The 25,815-nt window shown below is 43.7% G+C and overlaps 1 protein-coding gene across 4 annotated transcripts in view; it reads left to right on the top strand.

Moving 5' to 3' along the window:
• The window catches only part of Dync2i1 (dynein 2 intermediate chain 1), a 76,560-nt gene that overhangs the window by 5,673 nt on the left and 45,072 nt on the right, over window positions 1-25,815 (top strand). For 2 of the 4 annotated variants that reach the window (XM_042701025.1, XM_042701024.1), the window contains exons 3-5: window positions 88-502; window positions 3,147-3,238; window positions 8,890-9,189. In XM_042701025.1, coding sequence (XP_042556959.1) covers window positions 88-502; window positions 3,147-3,238; window positions 8,890-9,189 — 807 coding nt within the window. Of the gene's footprint in view, window positions 1-87; window positions 503-3,146; window positions 3,239-8,889; window positions 9,190-21,818; window positions 21,875-23,539; window positions 23,595-25,815 lie in introns of those variants that run through there. The other 2 variants (XM_042701023.1, XM_042701026.1) reach the window with 2 other exon arrangements.

Below are 25,815 nucleotides of genomic sequence, written 5' to 3'. Positions count from 1 at the left end.
TCTTTCCAGTAAGTATGGATTTCTAGATAGTAAAGGGAATCGTTAGTAAAGCTTCCTGGTCAAGGAAGAGCTTCTTTCTTGTTTCAGGCTGTACAATCGGGTAGTCCAAAGGAAGATAAGAAACATAGAGACAAGAAGCTGCACAAGGATTCAGAACTGGACCTCCTCGAATACAAAGAGCACAAGTACAGGGACCCAGACCGAGATGCTCGGCACAGAGACCTCTACACCTCTAAGGAGAATCCCTACGGGGAGAGAGATCGAGAGAAGCACAGGGAAAAGAGAAAAGACACCAAAGACCGGGAGAAAGAAAAGCTGAAAGAGAAACACCGGGACCAAGACGCAGAAAGGCTTCACGGCAGGGGAAAGGACAGAGAAAAAGAGAGGGATAGAAGGCCTAGGAAAGAAGAGATCAAGCAGACTGCCGCGTACCACAACATCCTGGTCCGGGAGGCACGGGACCGGCAGTTGCTTGACAGAGCAGACAAGAAGACCCGCTCAGGTGAGTCCTCACTCACCTGAACACACTGGACTGGCTACAGAATTTTGTTAAATGTGTTTCCCGCCGGGTGCCGGTGGCACACACCTGCAATCCTAGCTGCTCAAGAGGCTGAGATCTGAGGATCATGGTTTAAAACCATGCTGGGCAGGAAAGTCTGTGAAACTTTTTTTTTTTTGTCGGTGGTGGGGCTTGAACTCTAGGCCTAGCACTCTACCTTGAGCCACAGCGCCACTTCTGGTTTTCTAGTGGTTAATTGGAGATAAGAGTCTGCCCAGTCTGGCTTTTAACTGTGATCCTCAGATCTCAGCATCCTGAGTAGCTGGGATTACAAGCATGAACCACTGATGCCCGGCATCAGAAATTACCAGAAAACCAGAAGTGGCGCTGTGGCTCAAGTGGCAAAGTGCTTGGCTTGAGCTGAAGAGCTCAGGGACAGTGCCCAGGCACAGAGTTCAAGCCCCATAACTGACCAAAAAAAAAAAAATATATGTGTTTCTTTTAGATATTCTTATTATTCAGGGCATTTGGCATCATTTTATTTTCTCCTATTTATTTATGAAGGCTTTGGCTTTGTAGGTGCAGGCCCCTATTTCTCTCTCTCTCTCTTTCTCTCTCTCTCTTTCTCTCCCCCTCTTCTCTCCCTTCCCTCCTCCCATTTCTCTTTCCCTTTCCTCTCTCTCTCTCCTCCTTTTTCCTCTCTTCTCTCTTCCCTCCAATGTGTATGTTATACCGAATTTTATATATACATATACATACATACATACATATATATATGTATATATATATGTATATATATATATATATATACACATTTTAATTTAAAAAATTTTTTTTTTTTGGGTCCAGTCATGGGGCCTGAACTCTGGGCCTGGGCGCTATCCCTCAGCTCTTCAGCTCAAGGCTAGCGCTCTACCACTTGAGCCATAGCGCCACTTCTGGCTTTTTTTTTCTTTTTGCTTATGTGGTGCTGAGGAATCAAACCCAGGGCCTCATGCATGCCAGGCAAGTGCTCTACCACTGAGCCACCTTCCCAGCCCCTAATTTTTTAAATTTTTTGTTAACTATGGGGCTTGAACTCAGGGCCTGAGCACTGTCCCTGAGTTTTTGTGGTCAAGGCTAGTTCTCTACCACTTGAGTCACAGCTCTACTTCTGGTTTTCTGGTGGTTAATTGGACATAAGAGTTTGACAGACTTTCCTGCCAGGGCTGGCTTTGAACCATGATCCTTAAATTTCAGCCTCCTAAATAGCTAGAATTACAAGTGTGAGCCACCAGTGCCAGGTTATATTCTTTTTCCTTTTTTTTTCTGGTCGGTCATGGGGCTTGAACTCTGGGCTTGGGCACTGTCCCTCAGCTCTTCAGCTCAAGGCGAGCGCTCTACTGCTTGAGCCACAGCGCCACTTCCGGCTTTTTTCTTACGTGGTGCTGAGGAATCGAACCCAGGGCCTCCGGCATGCAAGGCCAACGCTCTACCTTCCCAGCCCTCCTGTTTATTTCTAATAACATCTTTTTTGTTTGTGCTTCCTGCTCTTATTTTTTCAGCACAGTATTTAAGATGTGATGGAAAGGCCAGCTATACAGTTAGACTCTGAAGTTTTTTCTGTCATCATCCATAGATCTGTTTCCTCATACTTCTCCATTTGTCAAGGACCTACCTTTCCTGCTCATTGCATCTAGTCTCACAGTCTAAATGACACTTATCCATTAGCTTTCTCAGACTCAGTGCCCAGCTGGGCCTCGCCTCTGAATCACAGGCTGTCCACCCTCTGAGGTCTGCTAGATAGCATAGATTCTCCCTGCTTCCCCCTGCCAGTGGCTTCTCTCGAGATTTTGGGCAACATGCTCACTTTGCCCCGTAACTGGTGCTTCAGCCTCCCCTCGTGGTGGGCCCCTTCCATGTTTGGAGCCCTCCTCTTGCCTGTTTCCCCAGTAGGCGTATTAGGAGGCTGTGGGGGTGTTGCTGAGAAGGAGTTTCTTTTGGGCTTCATACTTGATTAAAAATTTGGCCAACAGGGCTGATCTTTCTTAGACAGCTCTGCTGGCCATGCAGCTCTGTTTCTGGGCACAGAAGTCCTAAAGATGTTTGTGCGGGTGTTGGTGCCCCTTTTGACTACCATGGGTATGACTTACACATTTGCCAGCTTGCTTCAGCAAGAAGAAGGGAAAAAAAAATTCATAACTGTTTCTTAGATTGCCATATTAAGCGCCTATTTTATTCTGTTTGAAGTTTACACACTAGAACTTGTCACACTTTTGTGCCAGTTCTGGGACTCAAACTCAGGGCCCTGGCACTGTCTCTGAGCTTTTTTGTTTCAAGGCTAGCACACTATCACTTCAGCTACAGCACAAGTTCTGGCCTTTTCTGGGAAGTTTATTGAAGACCAGAGTCTCGGGGAACTTTCCTGTCAGGCTGGCTTTGAACTCTGATCTTCAGATCTCAGCTTCCTAAGTAGCTAAAATTACAGGTGTGAGCCACTAGTGCCTGGCAGACCTGTCACTCTTGTGTTTGGAAATGTGTTTTGTTGAAGACTACCTTAAAATATTTGTTAACAGATTTGTAGTAACATCAGCAAGCTGTTAGACAATCCTTTATAAGCTAAAATTTGGGAGAGTTAAAAATACGTTCAATTTTTTTGCTTTTTTAGGTAGTAAAGTACGAATTGAAGAAAAAGAAAGGAGAGATGAGGATTCTGAGAGGGTCGATGAAGATAGAGAAAGAAGATACCGGGAGAGAAAGGTAGCCGGGTGGCCCACAGAAGGGCTTTCTACCTGTCTACACAGGCCTGGGGGGGTTACCGGGGAAGTAAGTGGGAAGGAGTCAAGCCCCAAGGCTAATCAGTCTCTTCTCTTGAGGTCTCGTGGTTTTTCTGATTCTAAGACTAACTCTTGCTTAATTTAGCAAGTTTGGAAGACACAGATAATAATAAAACTAAAACTATTCCCCACTTAGAGATTATTGATAATATTTAAGCATATATATCCTACCCCATTTATATATATATATGTATGTATACATGTATATACACACATATATATAGTATGTGTATAGGTATGTATGAATGTGTTTATGTAATTTCCTTGAATTTGTTTTTTGTTGCTTTTTTTAGTTTTGGTGTTGTGGTTTTTTTATTGTCGAGGTGATATACAGAGAGGTTACAGTTACATAAGTAAATTAATAAGTACATTTCTTTTTTTTTTTTTGGGTCTGGTCGTGGGGCCTGAACTCTACCACTTGAGCCACAGCACCACTTCTGGCTTTTTTCTTTTTTGCTTATGTGGTGCTGGGGAATCAAACCCAGGGCCTCAGGCATGCAAGGCAAGCGCTCTACCACTGAGCCACCTTCCCAGCCCCAATAAGTACATTTCTTGTCAAACTTCTTACCCCTTCCCTCATTTTTCTCATACTTTCCCTTCCCCTACCCCCAAGTTGTACAGATCATTTCCAGCATTTTGTCTTGTGAATATTGCTGTTGAAATGGTCCCTCCCTCTTGTCTTCTATCTCACTCTGTTGTTCCCTTTCCCTTCCCTAATTCAGATATACACTCACACACACAGACACACACACACACGATACCCGCATACCAAAATCAAGTCCAGTGACAACAAGGGATATACCATAGGGGGAAGAACATATAATAGAAACAAGAAGTTGCATAGTACATTAAAGACAACAGCATTTCGTTGATTTATACTAGTTTAAACTTAATACATCTTGAGTATTTTCCTGAGTTAGGATATTTTTTGTAGTATTTGAGTGAATTGTAATTAATATTTAGTAATATGGATTACTTGTCCTATCTGCAGTTGTTGGACACTTAGATTGCTTGATTTTTTTTTTTAAGTATAAAGACATCCATTGTGTGAGCTTTCTATATTTATTTCTAATTATTTATGGTTAATTTCTGGAAATGAATGGATTAGATAAAAAATATAAACCTAACCCACTGTTTTTACATAAGAATTATATAGTTATTCATAACATCACAGTATAATTTACCATATTCTGGACAGGTAACTATTATTTTTAATATTGCTAATTTGATCCACAAGACAATTAAATTTTTGAAAGTTTTTTTTTTTTTTTTTGTCAGTCATGGGCCTTGAACTCTGGGCCTGGGTGCTGTCCCTCAGCTCTTCAGCTCAAAGCTAGCGCTCTACCGCTTGAGCTACAGCTCCACTTCGGTTTTATAGTGGTTTATTGGAGATAAGAGTTTCACAGACTTTCCTGCCTGGGCTGGCTTTGAACCACGATCCTCAGATCTCAACATCCTGTGTAGCTAGGATTACAGGCGTGAGCCACTGGCGCCCAGCTGAAAGTTTTTTTTAAACGTAGTTTATATTAACATATCATAAGTGTTCATATTTTAGGGTGCAGTGTTACTTTTTTGTATGTGTGAGTGTGCTAGTTGTGGGGCTTTAATTCAGGGCCTGTGCTCTGTCCCTGAGCTTTTGTTCCTCAAGGCTAGTGATCTACCACTTGAGCCACAGACCCAGTTTTGCCTCTGTGTGTGTGTGTGTGTGTGTGTGTGTGTGTGTGTGTGTGTGTGTGTGTGTGATTAATTAATCTTATAGACTTTCCTGCCTGAGCTGGCTTTGAACTGCAGTCCTCGCATCTTTAGCTTCCTGAGTAGCTAAGGTTATAGGCACTAACCAGTGGTGCCCAGAGCAGTGTTTCTTTTTAATACCTGTGCCATGTGTAATGACTGCAACATTGTAACAGGTGACTGACAAATCCAACATCTCAGACTGTTTTGCATTTCTTTGTTTTAGGAACATTGAAATCTTCCCTGCTAGCTTTTTTTCCCCTTTTTCCTTCTTAAAATTGTGATTAAGAAGTTGTACAAGTGATTTTAATTCCGTAAATCAGGTTATGAGTACTATTAGTCTTGGTCATTATCACCCCTGCCATTATCTCCTCCATTTCCCCGTCCCATGCCGACTCCCTCAAGCTACATAGTTAGGCTTTACAGAATGTACATCAAATATGATAGCTCCCTCCTTCCTTCCGGCCCCTCTGACTGCCCTCTCCTGAAAGCCTGTTTCTACTACTGAGCTTAAAGCCCTGTGTATGTTATGTGTGTCTGGCTTCCACATATGAGAGAAAACACGTGCTGTTTGTCTCTCTGAGCCTGACTTCACATAACATAATTCTAGGCCCATCCATTTCCCTGCAAATGATAGAATATTATTCTTTCTAATGGATGAGTAAAATTCTTTCATTGTGTATATGTACCACGTTTTTCTTTTTCTTTCTTTTTTTTTTTTTTTGGGTCTGGTAGTGGAGCCTGAACTCTGGACACAGCTCAAGGCTAGCGCTCTACCACTTGAGCCACAGTGCCACTTCCGACTTTTATCTTTTTGCTTATGTGGCTGAGGGATCGAACCCAGGGCCTCATGCATGCAAGGCAAGCGCTCTACCACTGAGCCACCTTCGCAGCCCCCCACATTTTTCTTGATCTACTCCTTCCCCCTTTTCAGACTATTTAGTGGGTTTCATTATGCTGTCTTCCTCTACCTACATACCGTGTCACCCTCTGTATCCTTCCCCTCCCCCTTCATCCCAACTCTGGTCCCCCCAAAGTCTTCCTCCTTGTGCTCATATCCTATTATACTGTAGTTTCTACACATGAGTGAAAACATACACTGTTTGGGTCTTTGAACTTGGCTTCTCTTGGTCAACATGATTGTTTCCGGTTGCATTTATTTTTGTGCAGAGGGGGTAATTTCTTTCTTTTTTTTGGGGAGGGGGGTCCAGTTGGGGGGGCCTGAACTCTGGGCCTGGGCACTGTCCCTCAGCTCTGCAGCTCAAGGCTAGCACTCTACCACTTGAGCCACAGTGCCACTTCCAGCTTTTTTCTTTTTACTTATGTGGTGCTGAGGGATCGAACCCAGGGCCTCATGCATGCAAGGCAAGCGCTCTACCACTGAGCCACCTTCCCAGCCCCAAGGGGTAATTTCTTTTTTATGGCTATACTCTGTTATGCATTTACTGGATTTTCTTTATTCATTCTTGGCTGATTGGCACTTAGGCTGGTTTCCCAGCTGGGCTGTTGTCAATAGTGCTGTGATTGTGTTGATTCACACTCCTTAGAGGGTATAGCAGGATCATAGAAGGTCCAGTTCTAGTTTTTTACTGATTTCCAGGTTGCATTAGTTTATATTCCCATCAGCAGGTAACAAGGGTTTCTTCCTCACACAGTACATTCTCACCAGCTCTTGGTGGTTTTCTTTCTTTCTTTTGTTCATTCGTTCTTTCTTTTTGCCAGTCCTGGGGCTTGAACTCAGGGCCTGAGTGCTGTCCCTGAAATTCAAATTTTGCTCAAGGCTAGCACTATCACTTGAGCCACAGTGCCACTTCTGGCTTTTTCTGTATATGTGGTACTGAGGAATCGAACCCAGGGCTTCATGCCTGCTAGGTAGGCACTCTACTACTGAGCCACATTCCCAACCTGGATTGTTTGTTTCTTTTTCTTTTCTTTTTTTGTTTGGTCTGGTCCTGGGCACTGTCCCTCAGCTCTTCAGCTCAAGGCGAGCGCTCTACCACTTGAGCCACCACTTCCGGTTTTCTGGAGATAAGAGTCTCATGGACTTTTCTGCCCGGGCTGGCTTTGAACCGTGATCCTCAGATCTCAGCCTCCTCAGTAGCTAGGATTACAGGTGTGAGCCACTGATGCCCGGCTGTCTTACTTTTTTAAGCCTACTTTAAAAGGCTATCTCTGCTAGTCATTTATGTTGTTGTTTTGTTTTGAATTTGACTTGTGGGTTATTTACATATGTATATGTGTATGTCTGTTATGTTTGCAGTACTTGGGATTGAATTCAAGACCCTGAGTTTGTCTGGTTCTATCCCAGTGGAGCTACTCTTCCAGAGCCCTTTTGTCTTAAGCATGTGCCGGTGGCTCATGCCTGTAATCCTAGCTACTCAGGAGGCTAAGATCTGAGGATCATGGTTCAAAACCAGCCTGGGCAGGAAAGTTTGTGAGACTCTTATCTCTAATAAACCACTAGAAAACCAGAAGTGGCACTGTGGCTCAAGTGGTAGAGCGCTTGCCTTGAGCTGAAGAGTACAGAGACAGCGCCCAGGCCCAGAGTTCAGGCCCCAGGACCAACAACAACAACAAAAAAAGATAGAGGGGTGCTTTGTGCCCGGGTTGGTGTGGGTTGTAGCTCCCTGTCTGTGATTCCCCTTGTCTCTGGGGTGACAAGCCAGTGGTGCTTTGGTGCTTTGTGGGTTGTAGCTCCCTGTCTGTGTTTCCCCTTGTCTCTGGGGTGACAAGCCAGTGGTGCTCTGTGCCCGGGTTGGTGTGGGTTGTAGCTCCCTGTCTGTGTTCCCCCTTGTCTCTGGGGTGACAAACCAGTGGTGAGGCACCCAGCAGCGTGCCTCTCCTCTTGCTGGGTGGCAGGTACCACGAGTAAGATGTAGTCTTCTGACCTTCTGTGACCAGGCTGGCTGTAAGTTTTGATCCCGGGATCTCTGCCACACATGTAGTTAGGATTATAAACTTGAGCTATTGGGCCCAGCGTGTAAACTCCGAAGTGAACAAGTCTGTCGTTTTGTTGATGAAATGCTTGGTGAGCCCTTTTCCCACTCTAGAGTTATGTAAGTAGTTGTCTGCTTTTTGTTCTGGATCTTTAACTTTGTTTTTAGACTTAAGTCTTTAATTCCCATGAGGTTCCTTTGGCAGTTTCTCAGCTTTATAGTTATACTTGGTCAGGTAATGGAGGAGGCTGCCGGGATGCCAGGGGAAGTGAAGGGACCACGGAGAGCACGGGCAGAGACCCTGGCCTGGATGAGCGGAGGGGACCTGGTGGGAAAGGCTGGGGTGAGGTGTGCCTCAGGGCTCTCTGGCGTCTGTCAGCACTGAGCGCTGGCTGGAGCATTCCTTGTACAATTGTTGGACAACTTAAGTTGATGTCACCAGTTATGTACTGAGTCTCTGCAATGTTTGGGGGTTATATAGATAACTAATGAGGGGTGGTCCTCATTTTCAAGACTCCCATCTAGATGGGATAGTGAAGTAGGTGGTTCAGTGTCATTACAAAAACTGTGGCATTTGGCAAAGTGACCATTTGCCTAGAGAAGTTACGAAGACTTCATGCAGGGTGCAGGGTGGCGGAGGACCAACAGGGGCCCTCCAGGGACTTGGAGCATCCAAATCATCCTGCTGGGAAAGCTGGACCCTGTGAGCAGGGCAGAGGGAGCGCACTGGGCTTCGACATCTCTGTGGTGCTGGAGGTGGGTGGCCAGCAGCATCTGGGAGTGGAACAGTGGTGTGAAAGGGACAGTGGTAGTTCAAGGATTGTTCCTGGTGGTCTCTTACCGAAACACGTAGAAGGCCGAGGATGTGTTTTTATTTGCTCACACACTTCTCTCTGTTGTCCCTCAGCTGCAGTATGGTGACAATAAAGACAACCCTCTCAAGTTCTGGCTTTATAAAGAAGAAGATGAGAGAAAACATAGAAAGCCTAGAGAAGTAGATAGAGAAAAGAAACACCAAGAAAAAGGCAGCACAAGAGAGAAGAGAGAAAAACATTCGAAAGAAAAGGGGAACTTTCTCACTGACAAGGAAGGGGAAGAGAGACACAGAGAAAAACGGCATAGGGACCTTGATGATGAGAGGCACCGAAACCACACTGAGAGGAAAGAGAGACTGTCCAAGGAAGAGCATAAGAAGAAGGAGCCCAAGGTATCTCCTTAGAAACCTCATTTAAAATTGATCTTTTATTATCTCTAAGTAGTTGACTGTACAGGGAGTTGCCATGGAAAAAAGCCGTTTATGAATGCACTACCTCAGTATCGCCCCTCCCAGTGTTCTCACCCGTTCCCTACCCTTCTTAATTCTGTGGGATATACGTTGGACTCTTGGTGGTGTCTCCCCATCTTCTCCTCTTCATTTGTCCACCCCTTTCCCTTTGACTCGGTCAGTCAAAGTACCTGCTTCCTCGTGTTTCATTTCATTTTATTTTAAAATACAGTTTTGTCGTTATTATTAAGGTGCTATGCAGAAGGATTACCATTTTGTAAGTGTGGTAATGAGTGCATTCCTGTTTTTGGACAATCTTCTTCTCTTGCTTTCCCTAGTTTCCCCCTCGCTTCCCTGCCCACAAGGTACATAGGTCACGCTCCACAGTGTCTACTGAATACTATGATTGCATCAGTTCACACTTCCCCCTCCTTCTCCGCACCCCTGGTGTTTTATTTTGCTGAACTTTGCCTTTTTTGAAGAATATACTGTTTGGTTTATATACTACCCAAGGTATTTACGTATAGATTAAGCTAAGTCTAGCTTCTACATACATGGAAAAATGTGTTTTCTTTGTTACTGGTATAGTCATTGGGAGACCAACGATCACCGAGAAAAAGTTGTATTTAAATGTAGTCAGACTGCAGTGTACCAGTGGCTCATATGCATGATCTTAGCTACTTAGGAGGCTGACATCTGAGGATTGTGGTTCAGAGCTAATGTGGGATTGCTAAGTATCTCAAGTTAACAAGCAAAAAGCCAGAAAGTGGACGTGTGGCTCAAGTAGTAGTGTTGGTCTTGAGCAAAAAAGCTAAGGGACAGCACCCAGGACCCAAGTTCATGCCCCAGAACTGGCAATAAATAAATAAGTAGACAAATAACTTGGCTAGATAAAGTTAAGGTTCATTGCTTAGTAGTTGCTAAGTTTTTATTTCGGTGTCAAAAGATGTGACGTAAACAACTGAAGGGAGGGATGATTTATTTTTGGCTTGTGGCTTTAGAGGTTTCAACCATTGTGTTGGAGTGGCAGAGCTGTTCACCGCAGGGTAGCCAGGACACAGGAGGCGTGGGGGAGCGGAGAGACAGGCGGGAAAGAAGAAATGGTTTCAGAGTGAGAGAATCAGAGCGTGTCCCTACACTGTGGGCTTTCCCCCTTCCCCTTTTGTATATGGGATGGTGCAGCCCCATTCAGGGGACGTCTGCCCCCTATCTGACCCTCCCTGGAAACACTCTACAGACACCTTCAGTGATCTCCTTCAAACCATGCTGACATTCCGGATTAACTCGCAAGTACTCATCTTGGTACAAATGTGATTCAGGTCTGTTTTGTGATCAGAGGCGGAGATTATTTATCTTCTAAGGAATATGGATCCATATCTTTGATTTGGTCATAAGCATACTTTCATTTTTCAAGACAGGGTTTTACTGTGTTGCTCCGACTTGAGCTTTGAGCTGCTCCTCATCTGGGGCAGTCCTCCTACTCAGTCTCCTGAGGCACTGGCCCTCAGCTGTACGGACCGCACACCCTGGTGTAAATGAACTTTGACATGAAGAAGCTAATGTTTTTAAAGTGAGAATTAAGTGAATAACTTATAAAACAGTTATAGACAGAATTGGTATACGTTTACTAAAAACCCAGAACCAGAATAAGAGTGTATTACTGTCGATGGCAAAGGATCTGATTTCCTTTTTTGTATGTTGAGTTTATCCCTGTAATTGCTTAATATTTTCTAGACTCACTTTAGTGACTTGTTTTCACGTGCACTCTGGCTGTTTTTACATAGTCTGGAGCTATGGTGACTTCATTGTTTTGCTTCCTGGCATGTAATCTCAGGGTGATGTCCCAGGCTGGGGGAGATAAAATATGCAGACACAGGATAGAGATTTCATGGCCAGTGTCCATGAAAGCATAGGGTCCAAAAAACAGCATTAAAAGCAGGAGCAATTAAGCCCAGAAACACCTGTGGTAGGGGCAGGTCGTGCCTGGTGCTATGACCTTGGTGTGCCCTTGGCAGTGATGCATGGTGAGTCATAGTCAGCCCTCCGTCTTGATTGCCTTTCCCTACAGCTGTGCTGAAGCCCCACTGTCACCTCCTTGTGGGTCAGGGTGCTGGGTGCATGGCTTAGCAGTTGGGAGACCGTGCCAGTCTTGCCCGTGTGGGACAGGCAGCAGGGACGTACCCTGTACTCTGCCGCCTGGGGCCTTGACTGTGGAAAGCCTCTGTGAGACTGCCTCGGGGGGTTCCTGGACCCAGGTATGCATTCTGCTTGGTCTAAAATTTTCTTTCTGTAGACAAACACTTCCTATTTTTCCTCCCAGCTTCCCCTCCCCCCCCAGTCGTGGAGCCTGAACTCTGGGCCTGGGCGTTGTCCTTCAGCTCAAGGCTAGCACTCTACCACTTGAGCCACAGCCCCACTTCCGTCTTTTTTCTTTTTACTTATGTGGTGCTGAGGAATCGAACCCAGGGCCTCAGGCATTCATGGCAAGCGCTCTACCACTGAGCCACCTTCCCAGCTCCCCTCCCAGCATTTTTATTTGATTATTTTCAGACATACAGCGAACTATATTGAACACCCCGTTCCTGTTCCTGTCGCTAGATCTCATTGACCATGCTTGTTCCATGCATAGGTCATGTCTGGTTACTAGAAACACATGCTTGAGTTGCATCTGTTTAGTTCTGCCCTGCAAATGCCTTTCTGACACATCTTAATACATACATTCGGCTTTTACTCTTAAGGGTGAATGAAAAAAAAATTAGTGAAGAACATGCATCGTTATTAAGCTACTATCCTCAAAGTTTGTCCCAGAAGAATTCTCTCCGTGCTTGATAAAGTCCTCCTCTTTCTTGGAGTCACTGGGGCTTGAACTCAGAGCTCTGCACCACTAGGCAAATGTCTTCTCTTTTGCTTTATTTTCAGACAGGTTCTACGTCTACGCCTGGCAAGCCTGGGCCACACACTTCCTTTTTGTGCGGTGACACTGGTCACACTCCACTCCCAGCTTCTATTTGTTGGGGTGAATTGTCTCCAAGTGGGCTCTCCCAGTCTCTGCCGCTGGGTAGCTAGGATTATAGGTGTGAGCCACCATGTCTGGCACAAACTTTCCCATTGAAACAACTTGACTGTTGTAGGTGCCAAGGATATGATATCAAACAGGTTCCCAGTATGACATTAGGAATGATTCCCCACCCCTTTGGTGCTGGGGCTGTGGCTTGAACGCCAACCCTCATACTCTTCTTAGCTTATTTGCTCATAGCTGGTGCTCTACTGCTGGCTCTACACCTCTACTTTTTGCTGGTTAATTGGAGATAAAATGTTTTGGATTTGTCTGCCTGGCTTCCAACCTTGATTCTCAGATTTCAGCTTATGGAGTAGCTAGGGTTACAGGTATGAGCCTGGCTAGGAATGACTTTTTTTTTTTTTCCAGTTTTTTTTTTTTTTAATTGTAAAGCTACTATACAGAGGGTAACAGTTACATGAGTGAGGTTATGAGTACACTTCCTCTTGAACATTGTTACCCCCTCCATTGTTTTCCCCCTACCATCCCCTCCCTCCCTCCCTTCCCTGAGGTTCTTTTTTTTTTTTTTTGATTGTGATTAAATGATTACATAATTTCAAAGTCACAAGTTCATTCTAACTTCCCTGGAGCAAATTGTCTACCACAGTCTGTAATATATAACAGTGTTCACATGTTATATACCATATTTGTGATCAGCAGCATGGGGATATTTAGTAGTGGTTCAACCGGATGAGCGGGAGTTCTTTGTTTCTTAAGTCCTGTTAGTTTTATCGTATCACCTAACCTTTTGGATTTAGCATCCACTTATCAGGGAGACCATGTACCGTTTGTCTCTTCGTTCTTGGCTTACCTCGCTCAACATGATTCCTTCTAGCTCCATCCATTTCCCTGCAAATGCCATTATTTTGTCATTTCTAATGGCTGCATAATATTCCATTGTGTATAGATATCACAATTTTTGGATCCATTCATCTGTGGTGGGGCATCTAGGTTGTTTCCATATCCTGGCTATTGCGAACAGTGCTGCAATAAACATGGAGGTGCACGTGTCCTTGTATATTGGTTCCTGTTGTTCAGGGTAGATGCCTAGAAGTGGTATGACTGGGTCGTAAGGGAGGTCAATCTTTAGCTTTCTAAGGACCCTCCAGACTGCTTTCCAAAGTGGTTGTATAAGTGTACGTTCCCACCAGCAGTGTAACAGGGTTCCTCTTTCTCCACATCCCCTCCAGCATTTGTCGTTGGCTGATTTGTGGATGTGGGACATTCTGACTGGGGTAAGGTGGTATCTCAGGGTTGTCTTTATTTGCATTTCCTTCACCACCAGGGATGATGAACATTTCCTCATGTGTTTCTTTGCCATTTTTATTTCTTCATTTGAGAAGTCCCTCTTTAGTTCCCTTGCCCATTTAGTAATTGGTTTGTTAGGTTTGGGAGGGATTAGTTTCTTGAGTTCCCTGTATATACAGGATGTTAACCCCTTGTCTGATATATTGCTGGTAAATATTTTTTCCCAATTAGTTGGTTGTCTTTCTAGCTTAGTTGCGATAGATTTAGCTGTGCAGAAGCTTTTTATTTTAAGGTAGTCCCATTTGTCGAGTCTCTCTCCAACTTGTTGTGACCCTGGGACTCTGTTCAGGAAGTTCCTTCCTGTGCCTATTAGTTCAAGTGTCTCTCCTACTCTGTCCTGTAGTAGTTTCAGAGATTCAGGTTTAATGTTAAGGTCTTTAATCCATTTTGAGTTGATGTTGGTGCATGGTGATAGGCTGGGGTCCACTTTTAGTTTTCTGCATGTGGCTGCCCAGTTTTCCCAGCACCAGCGGTTGAAGAGGCTGTGTTTCTTCCATTGTATGTCTTTGGCTCCTTTGTCGAATATCAGCTGGCTGTAGGCCTGTGGATTTATATCTGGATCTTCTTTTCTGTTCCATTGGTCTTCGGGTCTGTTTTTGTGCCGGTACCATGCTGTCTTTGTGATTATAGCTCTGTAGTAGAGTTTGAAGTTCGGCATGGATAGCCCTCCCATATTGTCTTTATCCCCTAGAATTGTTTTGGCTATTCTAGGTCTTTTGTTGTTCCATATAAATTTTTGGACTGTTTTCTGTATTTCAGTGATGTACGTCATTGGGATTTTAATAGGAATTGCATTGAATTTGTATATTAGTTTTGGAAGTATCACCATCTTTACTATATTAAGTCGGCCTAGCCAGGAGCATGGGAGGTCTTTCCATTTCCTAGTGTCTTCTGCAATTTCTTTCTTTAACTTTTTATAGTTCTCATTAAATAGTTCTTTTACATCTTTGGTTAGGTTAATTCCTAAATATTTTATTTTTTGGGAGGTTATTGTGAATGGGGTTGCTCCCTTTATTTCCCTCTCTTCCTGTGCGTTATCAGTGTATAGGAAGGCAACTGATTTTTGTGGGTTTATTTTGTATCCTGCTATTTTGCCGAAGTGACTTATGATTTCTAAAAGTTTGGGGATGGAGTTTTTGGGATCGTGGAGGTATAGTATCATGTCGTCTGCAAAAAGGGATAGTTTAACTTCTTCTTTCCCTATGCGGATCCCTTTAATGTCTTTTTCTTGCCTTATTGCCCTGGCTAAGGGTTCTAGGACTATGTTGAAGAGGAGTGGAGACAGTGGGCATCCTTGCCTTGTTCCTGTTTTTAGGAGGATTGGTGGTAGCTTTTCCCCATTAAGTATAATATTGGTTATTGGTCTGTCATAAATGGCTTTTATTGTTTTTAGAAATGTTCCTTCTATTCCTATTTTCTCCAGAGCTTTTAGCATGAATGAATGTTGAATTTTATCAAAGGCCTTTTCTGCATCTGTGGCGATAATCATGTGATTCTTGACCTTGGCTCTGTTGATATGCTGGATTACATTTATTGACTTACGTATGTTAAACCATCCCTGTGTCTCTGGGATGAAGCCTACCTGATCATAGTGTATTATTTTTTTAATGTGTTTCTGGATTCTGCTAGCTAGAATCTTGTTAAGGATCTTTGCATCTGTGTTCATCAAGGAGATTGGCCTGTAATTCTCCTTTTTGGTTGGGTCTTTGCCTGGTTTGGGGATGAGTGTGATATTGGCTTCGTAGAATGAGTTTGGGATAGCTCCCTCCTTCTCTGTTTCTCTGAAGAGCTTGAGGAGTATGGGTATTAGTTCTTCTTTAAAGGTCTTATAGAATTCTGCTGTGAATCCATCTGGTCCTGGGCTTTTTTTTGTTGGAAGACTTTTGATAGCTTCCTGTATCTCATTATAGGATATTGGCTTATTTAATTGGTTAACTTCTTCTTTGCTCAGTTTGGGTAACTTGTATTTCTCTAAAAATGCATCCATTTCCGCCAGATTTTCTTCCTTTAGAGAGTATAGCTTTTGAAAGTAGTCTGTTAGAATTGTTTGGATATCTTGGGTACGTGTTGTGATGTTTCCGGTGGCATCCCTAATCCTATTAATATGGGTTTCCTCTCTTCTTTTTTTAATTAATCTTGCCAACGGGCCATCAATTTTGTTTATTTTTTCAAAGAACCAGCTTTTTGTTTGGTTTATTTTGGTTATGGTTTTCTGATTTTCTAATTGGTTAATCTCTGCTCTCAATTTGGTTATCTGGCTTCGTCTAGTAGCTTTAGGTCCCATTTTTTCTTGTTTTTCTAGCTGTTTTAGTTGCAACATGAGATTATTTACTTGGTCTGTCTCCATTCTCTTGATGTGGGCACTGAGGGCAATAAATTTGCCCCTCAGGACTGCTTTTGCTGTGTCCCACAAGTTTCTTTGTGAGGTGTTTTCATTTTCATTGAGTTGTAGGAAATGCTTTATTTCTTCTCTGATCTCTTCTGTTACCCAGGCCTTGTTAAGGAGTGTGCTGTTCAATTTCCATGTATTAGAGAAATTTCTGTGGTATGCTTTGTTATTGAGAGCTAGCTTGATTCCACTGTGGTCAGATAGGATACAGGGGATTATGTCGATCCCTTTGTATTTGCTTAAGTTCCTTGCATGAACTATGATATGGTCTATTTTGGAGAAAGTTCCATGAGCTGCTGAGAAGAATGTGTACTGTGTTGTTTTAGGGTGAAATACTCGGTAGATGTCAGTTAATTCCGCTTGAAGTATGGCCTCACTTAATTCGGTAGCTTCTTTGCCAATCCTCTGGTTGGTAGACCTGTCCTTTGGTGAGAGTGGCGTGTTAAAGTCTCCTAGTATTATCGTATTGGGATCTATTTTATTCTGTAAGTTTGAGAGCATTTGTTTAACATATCTGGGTGCACCGATATTTGGGGCATATAAGTTGATGATGGTTATATCCTCCTCTTGGATTGTTCCCTTTATTAATATGTAGTGTCCGTCCTTGTCTTTCTGTACTGATTTTAATGAAAAGTTTATTTTGTCAGATATCAGGATAGCTACACCTGCTTTCTTATTGGGGGAATTTGATTGGTAGATCCTTTTCCACCCCTTCACTCTGAGTTTGTTTGTATGTTTGGCTGAGAGGTGGGTCTCCTGAAGGCAACAGATGGATGGGTCTTGTTTTCTGATCCAGTCCTCAGTTCGTTTTCTTTTAATTGGCGAATTCAGCCCATTTATATTAAGAGAAAGTATAGAGAGATGCATTGTTGTCCCTGCCATTCCGTTTTCCTAAGTTTTTCTTCTTTCCTTTCCTCCTGTGCTTGCTCAGTTAGACTTTGAGTAATGCCTGTTTGGGGCAGGTCCCAGTTCCTGGTTGCTTTCTTCAGGTTGTGTCCCCCCTCTTAGAATTCTTTGTAATGCTGGCTTAATGTTTATGTATTCATTTAGTTTTTCTTTGCTATTAAAAGTTTTCAGTTCTCCATCGAATGTGAATGCTAGCTTTGCCGGGTATATCAGTCTGGGTTGGCAGTTATTGGCTCTCAGGGCTCGTATGGTGCTTTCCCAGGCTTTTCTTGCATTCATTGTTTGTGTGGAGAGATCTGCAGTGATTCTAATTTTTTTCCCGTTGTAGTATAGCTCCTTCTTCATTTTTGCTGCATGCAGGATTGTTTCCTTATTATTCAGATCCATCATTTTTACTATAATGTGTCTAGAAGTGTTTCTCCTGGGATCTTGCTTGTTGGGTGTTCGATAAGCTTTTGTGATGTAGTTAAGATGGTCGTTTTTGAGGTGGGGAAAATTTTCATTGACTATCTTGTTAAATAGGTGTTGTATTCCCTTGCTCTGGAATTCCTCACCTTCGTCCACTCCGATTATGCGAAGGTTAAATTTTTTAGCATTATCTGCTTGCTCTTGAATTTCCCTTTGGTTTAATTTGAGTGATTTTTCCATATCTGTCACTTTTTGGTCCATTTGGTGTATTCTGTCTTCTGTATCTGACACTCTACCTTCCATTTCATTCACTCTGTTGACCGTGGCTTCTATTGTGGTTTGCATGGAGGAAATGGATCCCTTTATGGATTCAATGTTGGTTCTCAGAGTACTGATCTCACCTCTCAATGAGGTGAGATCAGTATGCATTACCTCTAATTTGGCTTTTATCTCACTTCTTACTGAGGTTTGTGCAGCTTCTATTTTTGCATCCAACTTTTGTTTGATATCCTGTATCTCTTTTGATAGTTCATCCTTGTGCTCTTTCAATTTCTGATCCATTTCTCGCTTTATTTCTTGAGTCATTGCCTCCAGCAACCCTTGGATGTAGCTTTTGTCTTCCATTCCTGCTTTGCTCCCACTGGGGCTCTCCCCTGCGTGGCTGCTGGCTTTTGAGGTGAGCTTGCTGTCCTGGGTAGTGGTAAACCTTGTGATTTTTCTCTGTGATTTTCGCATGGGGGTTCAGGAGACTGCTCTTCAATCTTGTTTTGGTGTGTCTGTCTTTGCTTGGTTGCTGATTCTGTATTGGTAGAGAGAGTCTGTGCCTGATCTGGATTCTGTTGGGAGCCTATTTCCAGCTGCTATTCTGACTTACTTAGGATTCTCAGCTCTCTGCTGTAGCAATTCCCGCCTTTGGAAGGGTTGAGCAGCCTAGACTGCTTGTGTTTGCTCCTGCGGGTGCTCTTGGGAAGATCAGATGCTCTGGATGCACTCTCCCAAATACTGGAGTCTGCTATGGGCTCCTGATGTGTTTTTGTTTGTTTGTTTTGGGCTGGTTGTGGGCTTGAACTCTAGGTTTGGGTGCTGTCCCTCAGCTCTTCAGCTCAGGGCTGGCACCCTACCATTTGAGCCACAGCCCCACTTCTGACCCTTTTTGCTTTGTTCAGGCGCCGGTCCCCGGGCCTGGTTCCGGCCCCAGCCTGGAGCGCTCGTTAGGCCTGTGCTAATGTGTATACCACCTAGGTTTTGCAGCCTGGAGGACACAGTTCAAATTTCTTCTACTGTTGGTAGTCTTGACCCAGGGGCGCTCTTGCTCTGGCCTGGCCAGCAGAGTGTGCTCCACCGGCTGGTGGAGCTCTCGAACAGTTCCCAGTTTTAGTGGGTCCTGTGGTCCGGGTGTTGGGGTAGGGAGTCTAGGTCAGGGTCTGGGGATTCCCTCCAGCTCTGGTCTCCCTTGAGGGATACACTGTCCCCTGTGGGGTACTCACCCTGTAGGTCGTCAGTCGTTGTTGCAATCCGAGTTCAGTTGGGGTGGTTGCGGGCTGGTTTGGGCGGCCCCCGCCGGGTAGTTGCTATCGCGATTGGGCGGGTGGTCTGCCGACAGGTCCCTTTGTCGCGCTGCTGGTGCCGGGCGGCTTTGGCGGGATGGAGCCTCTCCGCTCCAGTGGAGAGTGAGGGGTGGGGGTGGGATCCTCGTGGAGACTCCCGGCTGGTAGGTTTCTCTGTTCCTGGCGATCTGCTGTTCTGCAATCTGGTACCTGGTGATCTGCAAGCAGCCCCCTGTGTCTCTGTGTCTCCGGCAGCCCCCGCCGGGCCGGCTGGCCGGCGGCTTGGCGCACTGCCGCGCGGCCAGTAAAGGTTGGGGGAGGGGTCTTCGCTCTTCTCTGTTCTGAAATTCTTCTTTTCCTCTCTTTCTTTTTTTGTTATTTTCCACCTCTGGTTTTTCTCTGAGTGTTCGTCTTTTTGTTGTTGTCGGTCTCTTGGGGAGATTAAACGTTGGAACTCAACTCTCTTTTTGGTTGGAGAGAGCTGTGGCGTTTCCCTACTGCCCCGTCGCCATCTTGGTCCCCCCTCCCACATTTTTGATTTACATCAGTCAGTTGGACTACAGGGTTTCATTCTGATATTTCTGTATATGCATACACTATGCCATGATTAGAAGAACACTGTTCTGTTTTAGGAGATGTTGCATTCGGAGTTGCTTGCTTTTTCTTTATGGTTTTTTTCTGTGCTGGTGATGGAACACAAGGCCTTATGTATGATGAGTATATACTGAGCCAGTGAGGTACATGTTCAGTTCTGCAGTTAAATCAATTAGAGATGAAAAGGGTATAGCTAAGCATGATGAATATGACAAGATGTTTTCTAATGTCATGGACTGGTGACCTCTTTTTTTTTTTTGTCAGTCCTGGGGCTTAAACTCAGGGCCTGGGCACTGTCTCTGAGCTTCTCCATGCTCGAGACTAGCACTCTACCACTTGAGCCACAGCTCCACTTTCAGCGTTTTTTCATTGGTTTATTGGAGATAAGTCTCACGGACGTTTCTGCCAGGCTGGCTTTGAACTGTGATCCTCAGACCTTAGCCTGAGTAGCTTGGATTACGGGTGTGAGCCTCTGGTCCTGGCTTCCATCTATTTTCATTCCTTATTGCTGAGCAGTACTGCATTTGTATATGTATCCCATTTTCTTTCTCCATTCATTGATTACTGGGTACCTAGGCTGATCACCTAGCTTTGCTATTGTGAATAGTGCTGTGATATAATTTCTATTATCTGCTGGCTTGCCTTCCTTCGGCTATATTCCCAGGAGTATAGTAGGAAAGGTCAGGGGGTACTATCATATAGTAGGATTTTCAATTATTTTTTCTATATTGAGGTTTGGACTCAGGACCTGGTGCCTGTTAGGCAGATAGTACTCTGCTACCTGAACTGTGCTGGAAACCTGCTCCATTCCTAGCTGAGCCTACACAGTGATTTCTGTCGTGGCTGCACTAAGGACATTTCCACTGGCAGTCTCCTCACCCTACTCTTACCAGCATTTGTTACTGCTTGCTTTTTGGATGATCGCCCTTATGACTAGGGTGTGTTGGAATCTCAGTGTTGGCCTGATTCGTATTTCCTTAATGTCTAAGTAGACTGAACGTTGCTTTGTGTGCTTGTTGGCCATTTTTTTTCTTCTGAGAATGATTATTTGATTTGCCTGTTCATGAATAAAATGTTTGTTTTAGGAGTTAAGTTTTCCAGCTCTTTTTTAAAATTGTTATTGTGAGAGTGGTGTACAGAGGGGTTCTAGTTACACAAGTCAGATAATGAGTACATTTCTTTTTGAGCAGTGTTACAAGCTCTTTAGTACCAGTATTGGGGCTTGAACTCAGGGCCTCATGCTCTATAGTTTTTTAGTTAAGGCTGACAGTTCTGTGTTTTTTGCTGGCTATTGGAGATAACAGTCTCAGGCCTAGACTTGTTTTGAACCAAGACACTCTCATCTCAGCCTCCTGAGTAGCTAGGATTATAGGTTTGTACATCCAGCTAGTTAAGTCTTAACTACATCTTTGTTTTCTAAGAATGTTAGAACTGACAGGCCAAATGTATCAATGCATCTAAATCTTTTTTTTTTTTGGTGGTGGTACTGGGGTTTGAATTTAGGAGATGTGCTTGCTAGGCAGATGCTCAACCACTTGAACTACTTTGCCAGCCTTTTTTTGCATTGGTTATTCTTCAGATAGGGTTTTACACAGTCTTAGGGCTGCCGGGACTATAAACTTCCTCTTTGTGCTTCCTCTGGAAGTCCAATTCTTGATCTCTTTTCCAGCAGCTCACCAGCATTTATTGGTTTATAATCTAATAGTTTTTTGTTTTGTTTTGTTTGTCGGTCGTGGGGCTTGAACTCTGGGCTTGGGTACTGTCCCTCAGCTCTTCAGCTCAAGGGTAGCGCTCTACCACTTGAGCCACAGTGCCGCTTCCAGTTTTCTGGTGGTTAATTGGAGATAAGTGTCTCATGGACTTTCCTGCCCTGGCTGGTTTTGAACCAAGATCCTCAGATTTCAGCCTCCTGAGTAGCTAGGATTACAGGTGTGAGCCACCAGTGCCCGCTATAATCTAATAGTTTTAATCCTATATTTAAATTCACTTAATTCAAGAGAAGGTTGTTTAATTTTTTTTTTCTATAGGAGAATAGGCCTGTGAAATAGGTGCATCCTATATGTTTGAAAGTCTATAATTGTATGTATTATGAGGCACTTGTTAGGTTTGTTACTAAATATGTTGTGTATGTGAAATGGATGGGCACAATTATTTTACATACTAATGTAATGTGATTACTCATGAAATACATGAGTTACCTAATTTGTTAAAGATAGCTAGCAAAAATAGTTATCTTAACATTTACTCGTAGCATAGATGCTGTTAACTTTTAAGTCCACATTTGCTTTTAAATTTATTAATTATACTTAATTCATTACAATGTACAACTTAATGGTTATGGAATTCTTTCTTCATTTGCTAGAATGGTGAACACAGAAATCGAGGTGCACGTTTGAAAAGAGATGGGCCTGGCAGCCAGTAAGGAGGACACGTTCTGTTGACTCTTAAGTTTAATACAGTTCTAATGGAATGCTTTAAAAATTAGTCTTACTTACAGATGGTAAATAGTAATAACCTATAGTTGTACTTTGTTTTCTGTAGACTTAACTCCTCCAAATTATACTTCAGGTATACTAGAGCAGCTAGACACTTATTATAAATGGCGAAAAGTTTTTTAGCTTTTTGAATATTGTCTCATGCCAACTAAGAGAATCAGTGTTCACTCTGCGGGAGACTGGTTGGTATGGGAGCAGCCATGGCCCCACCCCACCTGAAGTCACGGCTGCAGGTGGCTGGTCTAGCCCCTCTTGTGGGTGTGAGCACATTCATTCCAGCTCATATCCACAAAAAACACACTGTGCAAGTCTCCTGTCCCAGTGTTGGTAGTGGGTGAGTGAGCAGGAGAGAGAGAGCCTTCAGGCCTAAGACAGGTCCCGGCCAGCTGGCGCTGGGGCCCTGGCCTGGAGTCGATGTGGGCCTCAAGAGTGATCTTTCAGTGAAACTAGGATGCTAATACCTACTCTGTGGATTGCAGATTGGAGTTCATATGTAAACTAAGTCTGTACAGAAGCCCTAGGTTGTAGTTTACTTTAAATACTTTGTATTTTATTTTGCAGTGGGAAGGTTTGAGTCTAAGGCCTCGCTGTGCCAAATGTGCTACCACAGAGCCATACCCCAGACATTAGTACTAGGTTTTAATCTGCTGTTTATGACCATGGTAATTTGTACTTCCTTTTCATACTGTAGTCAAGCTTGCTAAAATGTCTTCGCAAAATTTTTACCAGTTTGAACAAGGCTAGAACTTAGTCCTGGGGAGCCAAATTACTGGATTTAAAACTGATAATCTGTTAGAATACATGCCCAGTTCTGTGATCTATTGATTGGGAAGAATGTGAGTTGTAAAAATTGAGAATCAATTCAAAATTTGAAAACCCTTAAATCTTAACTAACATATAAGATTAAAAATAGAGAGTATCTCTCTGGGAATAGAACCTATAACTGAACATTATTATATTAAACATAAATTAGTACTCAGGATTGATGTACAGACATGCATACAAATGTTGGTCAAGATGCATAGATTCTTCTGTCTGCTGAAGATATTTTTTTGTATTTGTTCCTGAAATAATAAAAATATTAGGAATATTTTAGTTTTCATAGTTCTAATAAACCATGATTTTTCTAACCTTTAGCAGTTGACTAAGATGGAAAATATTTTATTTTTAAATTTTATTATTTGTTTATTTTTGAACTCAAGGCCTGGGTGTTATCCCTCAGATTTTTTTCACTCAAGGCTGGTGCTCTGCCGCCTGACTCACACCTCTGTTTTTTTGTTGGTTTATTGGAGATAGGAGTCTCGTGGATATTCATGCCCCGGCTGTCTTCAAACAGCAGGCCTCAGATCTTACCCTCCTGAGTGGCTAGGATGACAGGTGTAAGCCTCTGGTGCCCGCCTCCTTTCATTGCTTTTTGAGACAGGGTTTTTGCATGTAGCACACACTGACTTTGAACTGAACTCTCCAGCCTCAGCATCCTGAGTGCTAGATAATAAGCATGTGCTACCCGCATGCCTGGAAAATTCCTTACTCCTTACAAGTCTACACTTAAAAGTAAAATTTGATTTTGATCATGTTTGCTTTCCAGGCATGCAGAGAATTTAGTAAGGAGTATTGGAAAGGATAAAGATTCAAGGAGGAAGGTAAGAAGTCTCTACTGAGAACATGTGGGTTTTACTATGTAAGATTTGCCCTGTGTCTTAGTTGAGTTTCCCTTGGGAACAGAGCTGAAGACAGGCATATACAAATAATGTACATAAGTGCGATGCCTCAGCATACCTGAGACTCACTTTGAATTAGAAGAGTCAAACAGATTGAAAATAAGACTGGCAGCCGGGCGCTGGTGGCTCACGAGTGTAATCCACAGGAGGATGAGATCTGAGGATCTCAGTTCAAAGCCAGCCCGGGCAGGAGAGACCGTGAGACTCCTATCTCCAATAAACCACTAGAAAACCGGAAGTGGCACTGTAGCTCAAGTGGTAGAGCGCCCGCCTTGAGCTGAAGAGCTGAGGGACAGCGCCCAGGCCCAGAGTTCAAGCCCCATGACCAACCAAAAAAAAAAAAAGAAAATAAGACTGGCAAAAAGAAGCTGTTGAATGAACTTGGAAGACAGCTGGAGGGGCTACGCTAAGGCCAGACAAAATAGACCTGGAGACAGAATGTGTTATCAGAAATGTGTATTTCACAATAACCAAGTAATTTGCGAAGCAAGAAGATATAAAACTTTAAATGAATGTAAACCTAATGAGAGCCCCAACATTTAAGAAACAAAAGTTGACAGAATTGAAGGGAAAAAACAGTTTATGGTATAGAGACTTTAACCCTTCCGTTTGAGTACTAGTAGAGCTGGCTAATGAGGCCGGCAGTGAGAAACCCCGCAGTAGCAAGCATCTTTGCACAGAGGAGCTCCAGCTCCTCTGGCTCTGTGTCTAGTGCACACCCGTGATCCCCTCCTCACGGTGTTTCCCTGTTGTAAGTTGCCTTGTGAAATTGTGTTGATGTCCAGTGAGAACTGTAACAAGTGCTAGGTTTTTTTACATTGCATATAAACAGTACTCTTTTGTTGTTGTTGGTGGTGGTGGTCATGGGGCTTGAACTCTGGGCCAGGGCTGTCCCTCAGCTCTTCAGCTCAAGGTGAGCATTCTACCACTTGAGCCACAGCGCCACTTAAGAGTTTCACAGACTTTCCTGCCTGGGCTGGCTTTGAACTTCAATCCTCAGATCTCAGCCTCTTGAGTAGCTAGGATTACAGGTGTGAGCCACTGGCGCCCTGCTAGTGCTATGTTTTTTTTTACACTGTGGGCCTGGGCGCTGTCCCTCAGCTCTTCAGCTCAAGGCGAGCACTCTGCCACTTGAGCCACAGCGCCACTTCTAGTTTCCTGCCCGGGCTGGCTTTGAATCGTGATCCTTAGATCTCAGCCTCCTGAGTAGCTAGGATGACAGGCTAGGATTATAGGCCTGAGAAATAGGTGCCCAGCTGGTCTTTATTTTTTTATGTCATCTTAAATTACTATGGTAAAAATTGTTTTCATCATTTTGGTTATTTTTTATTTCTTACTGTAAAGGTGATGTACAGAGGTGATGTACAGATGCACATTTCTTTCTGGACAGTTCTCCCTTCCAGTCCTCACTCACAAGTCAAGTAGCTCATGTTCAGCATGGTGTCTGGTGTTCATCATGGTTTTCCAGAAAGATTTTTGACTCAGGGTCTTGTGTCGTTCAGGCAGACTGGCCATCTCCTGCCTCTGCCTCACGAACGGTGCACTGCCGCGTGCACACGCCACTTGGCCAGCTTAGATTATCTAAAAGAACTGTAGAAGGGGCCACGGGATTCGTGCTTATTACCAAACCCTCTTTTCTAGTGTTTGGTTTTGTTGTGGTAGATAATGTGGCAGACATATTTTGAATTTTATTTGATTGTTTCAGAACTCTTGATCTTAGGTCATAATTTGGTGCTGCATTTCCCTGGCTCTTTAGTCTGATTGGCAGTCTTTTCTATGAAGTAGGTCACATGTCTGGCCATTGGGCTGCGGATCAGATTTCTTCCTTATTTTGGCTGGTCTTGGGGATTGAACCTAGGATCTTGTGCTTGCTTGCTCTTGCTTGCTCTGCTGGCACTCTACCACTTGAGTTGTACCTCCATCATAACCTTTTCATGATTATTTTGGAGACAGAGTCTTGTGGACCCTTCTGCCTTGAAAACTTGTAATTCCAACATGCATTTTCCATCATGCTGTGCAGGCTCTGTGTAGGGGTTATTTTCTTTTTTCTTTTTCAAAAAATTTTTTTTGGGTCCGATTGTGGGCCTGAACTCTGGGCCTGGGTGCTGTCCCTCAGCTCTTCACCTCAAGACTAGTGCTCTAC

This window comes from Dipodomys spectabilis, unplaced genomic scaffold (assembly GCF_019054845.1).
Source record: "Dipodomys spectabilis isolate Male_0828 unplaced genomic scaffold, ASM1905484v1 ptg000277l, whole genome shotgun sequence".
NCBI lineage: Eukaryota > Metazoa > Chordata > Mammalia > Rodentia > Heteromyidae > Dipodomys > Dipodomys spectabilis.
This window is presented reverse-complemented; position numbering and strand designations above follow the sequence as displayed.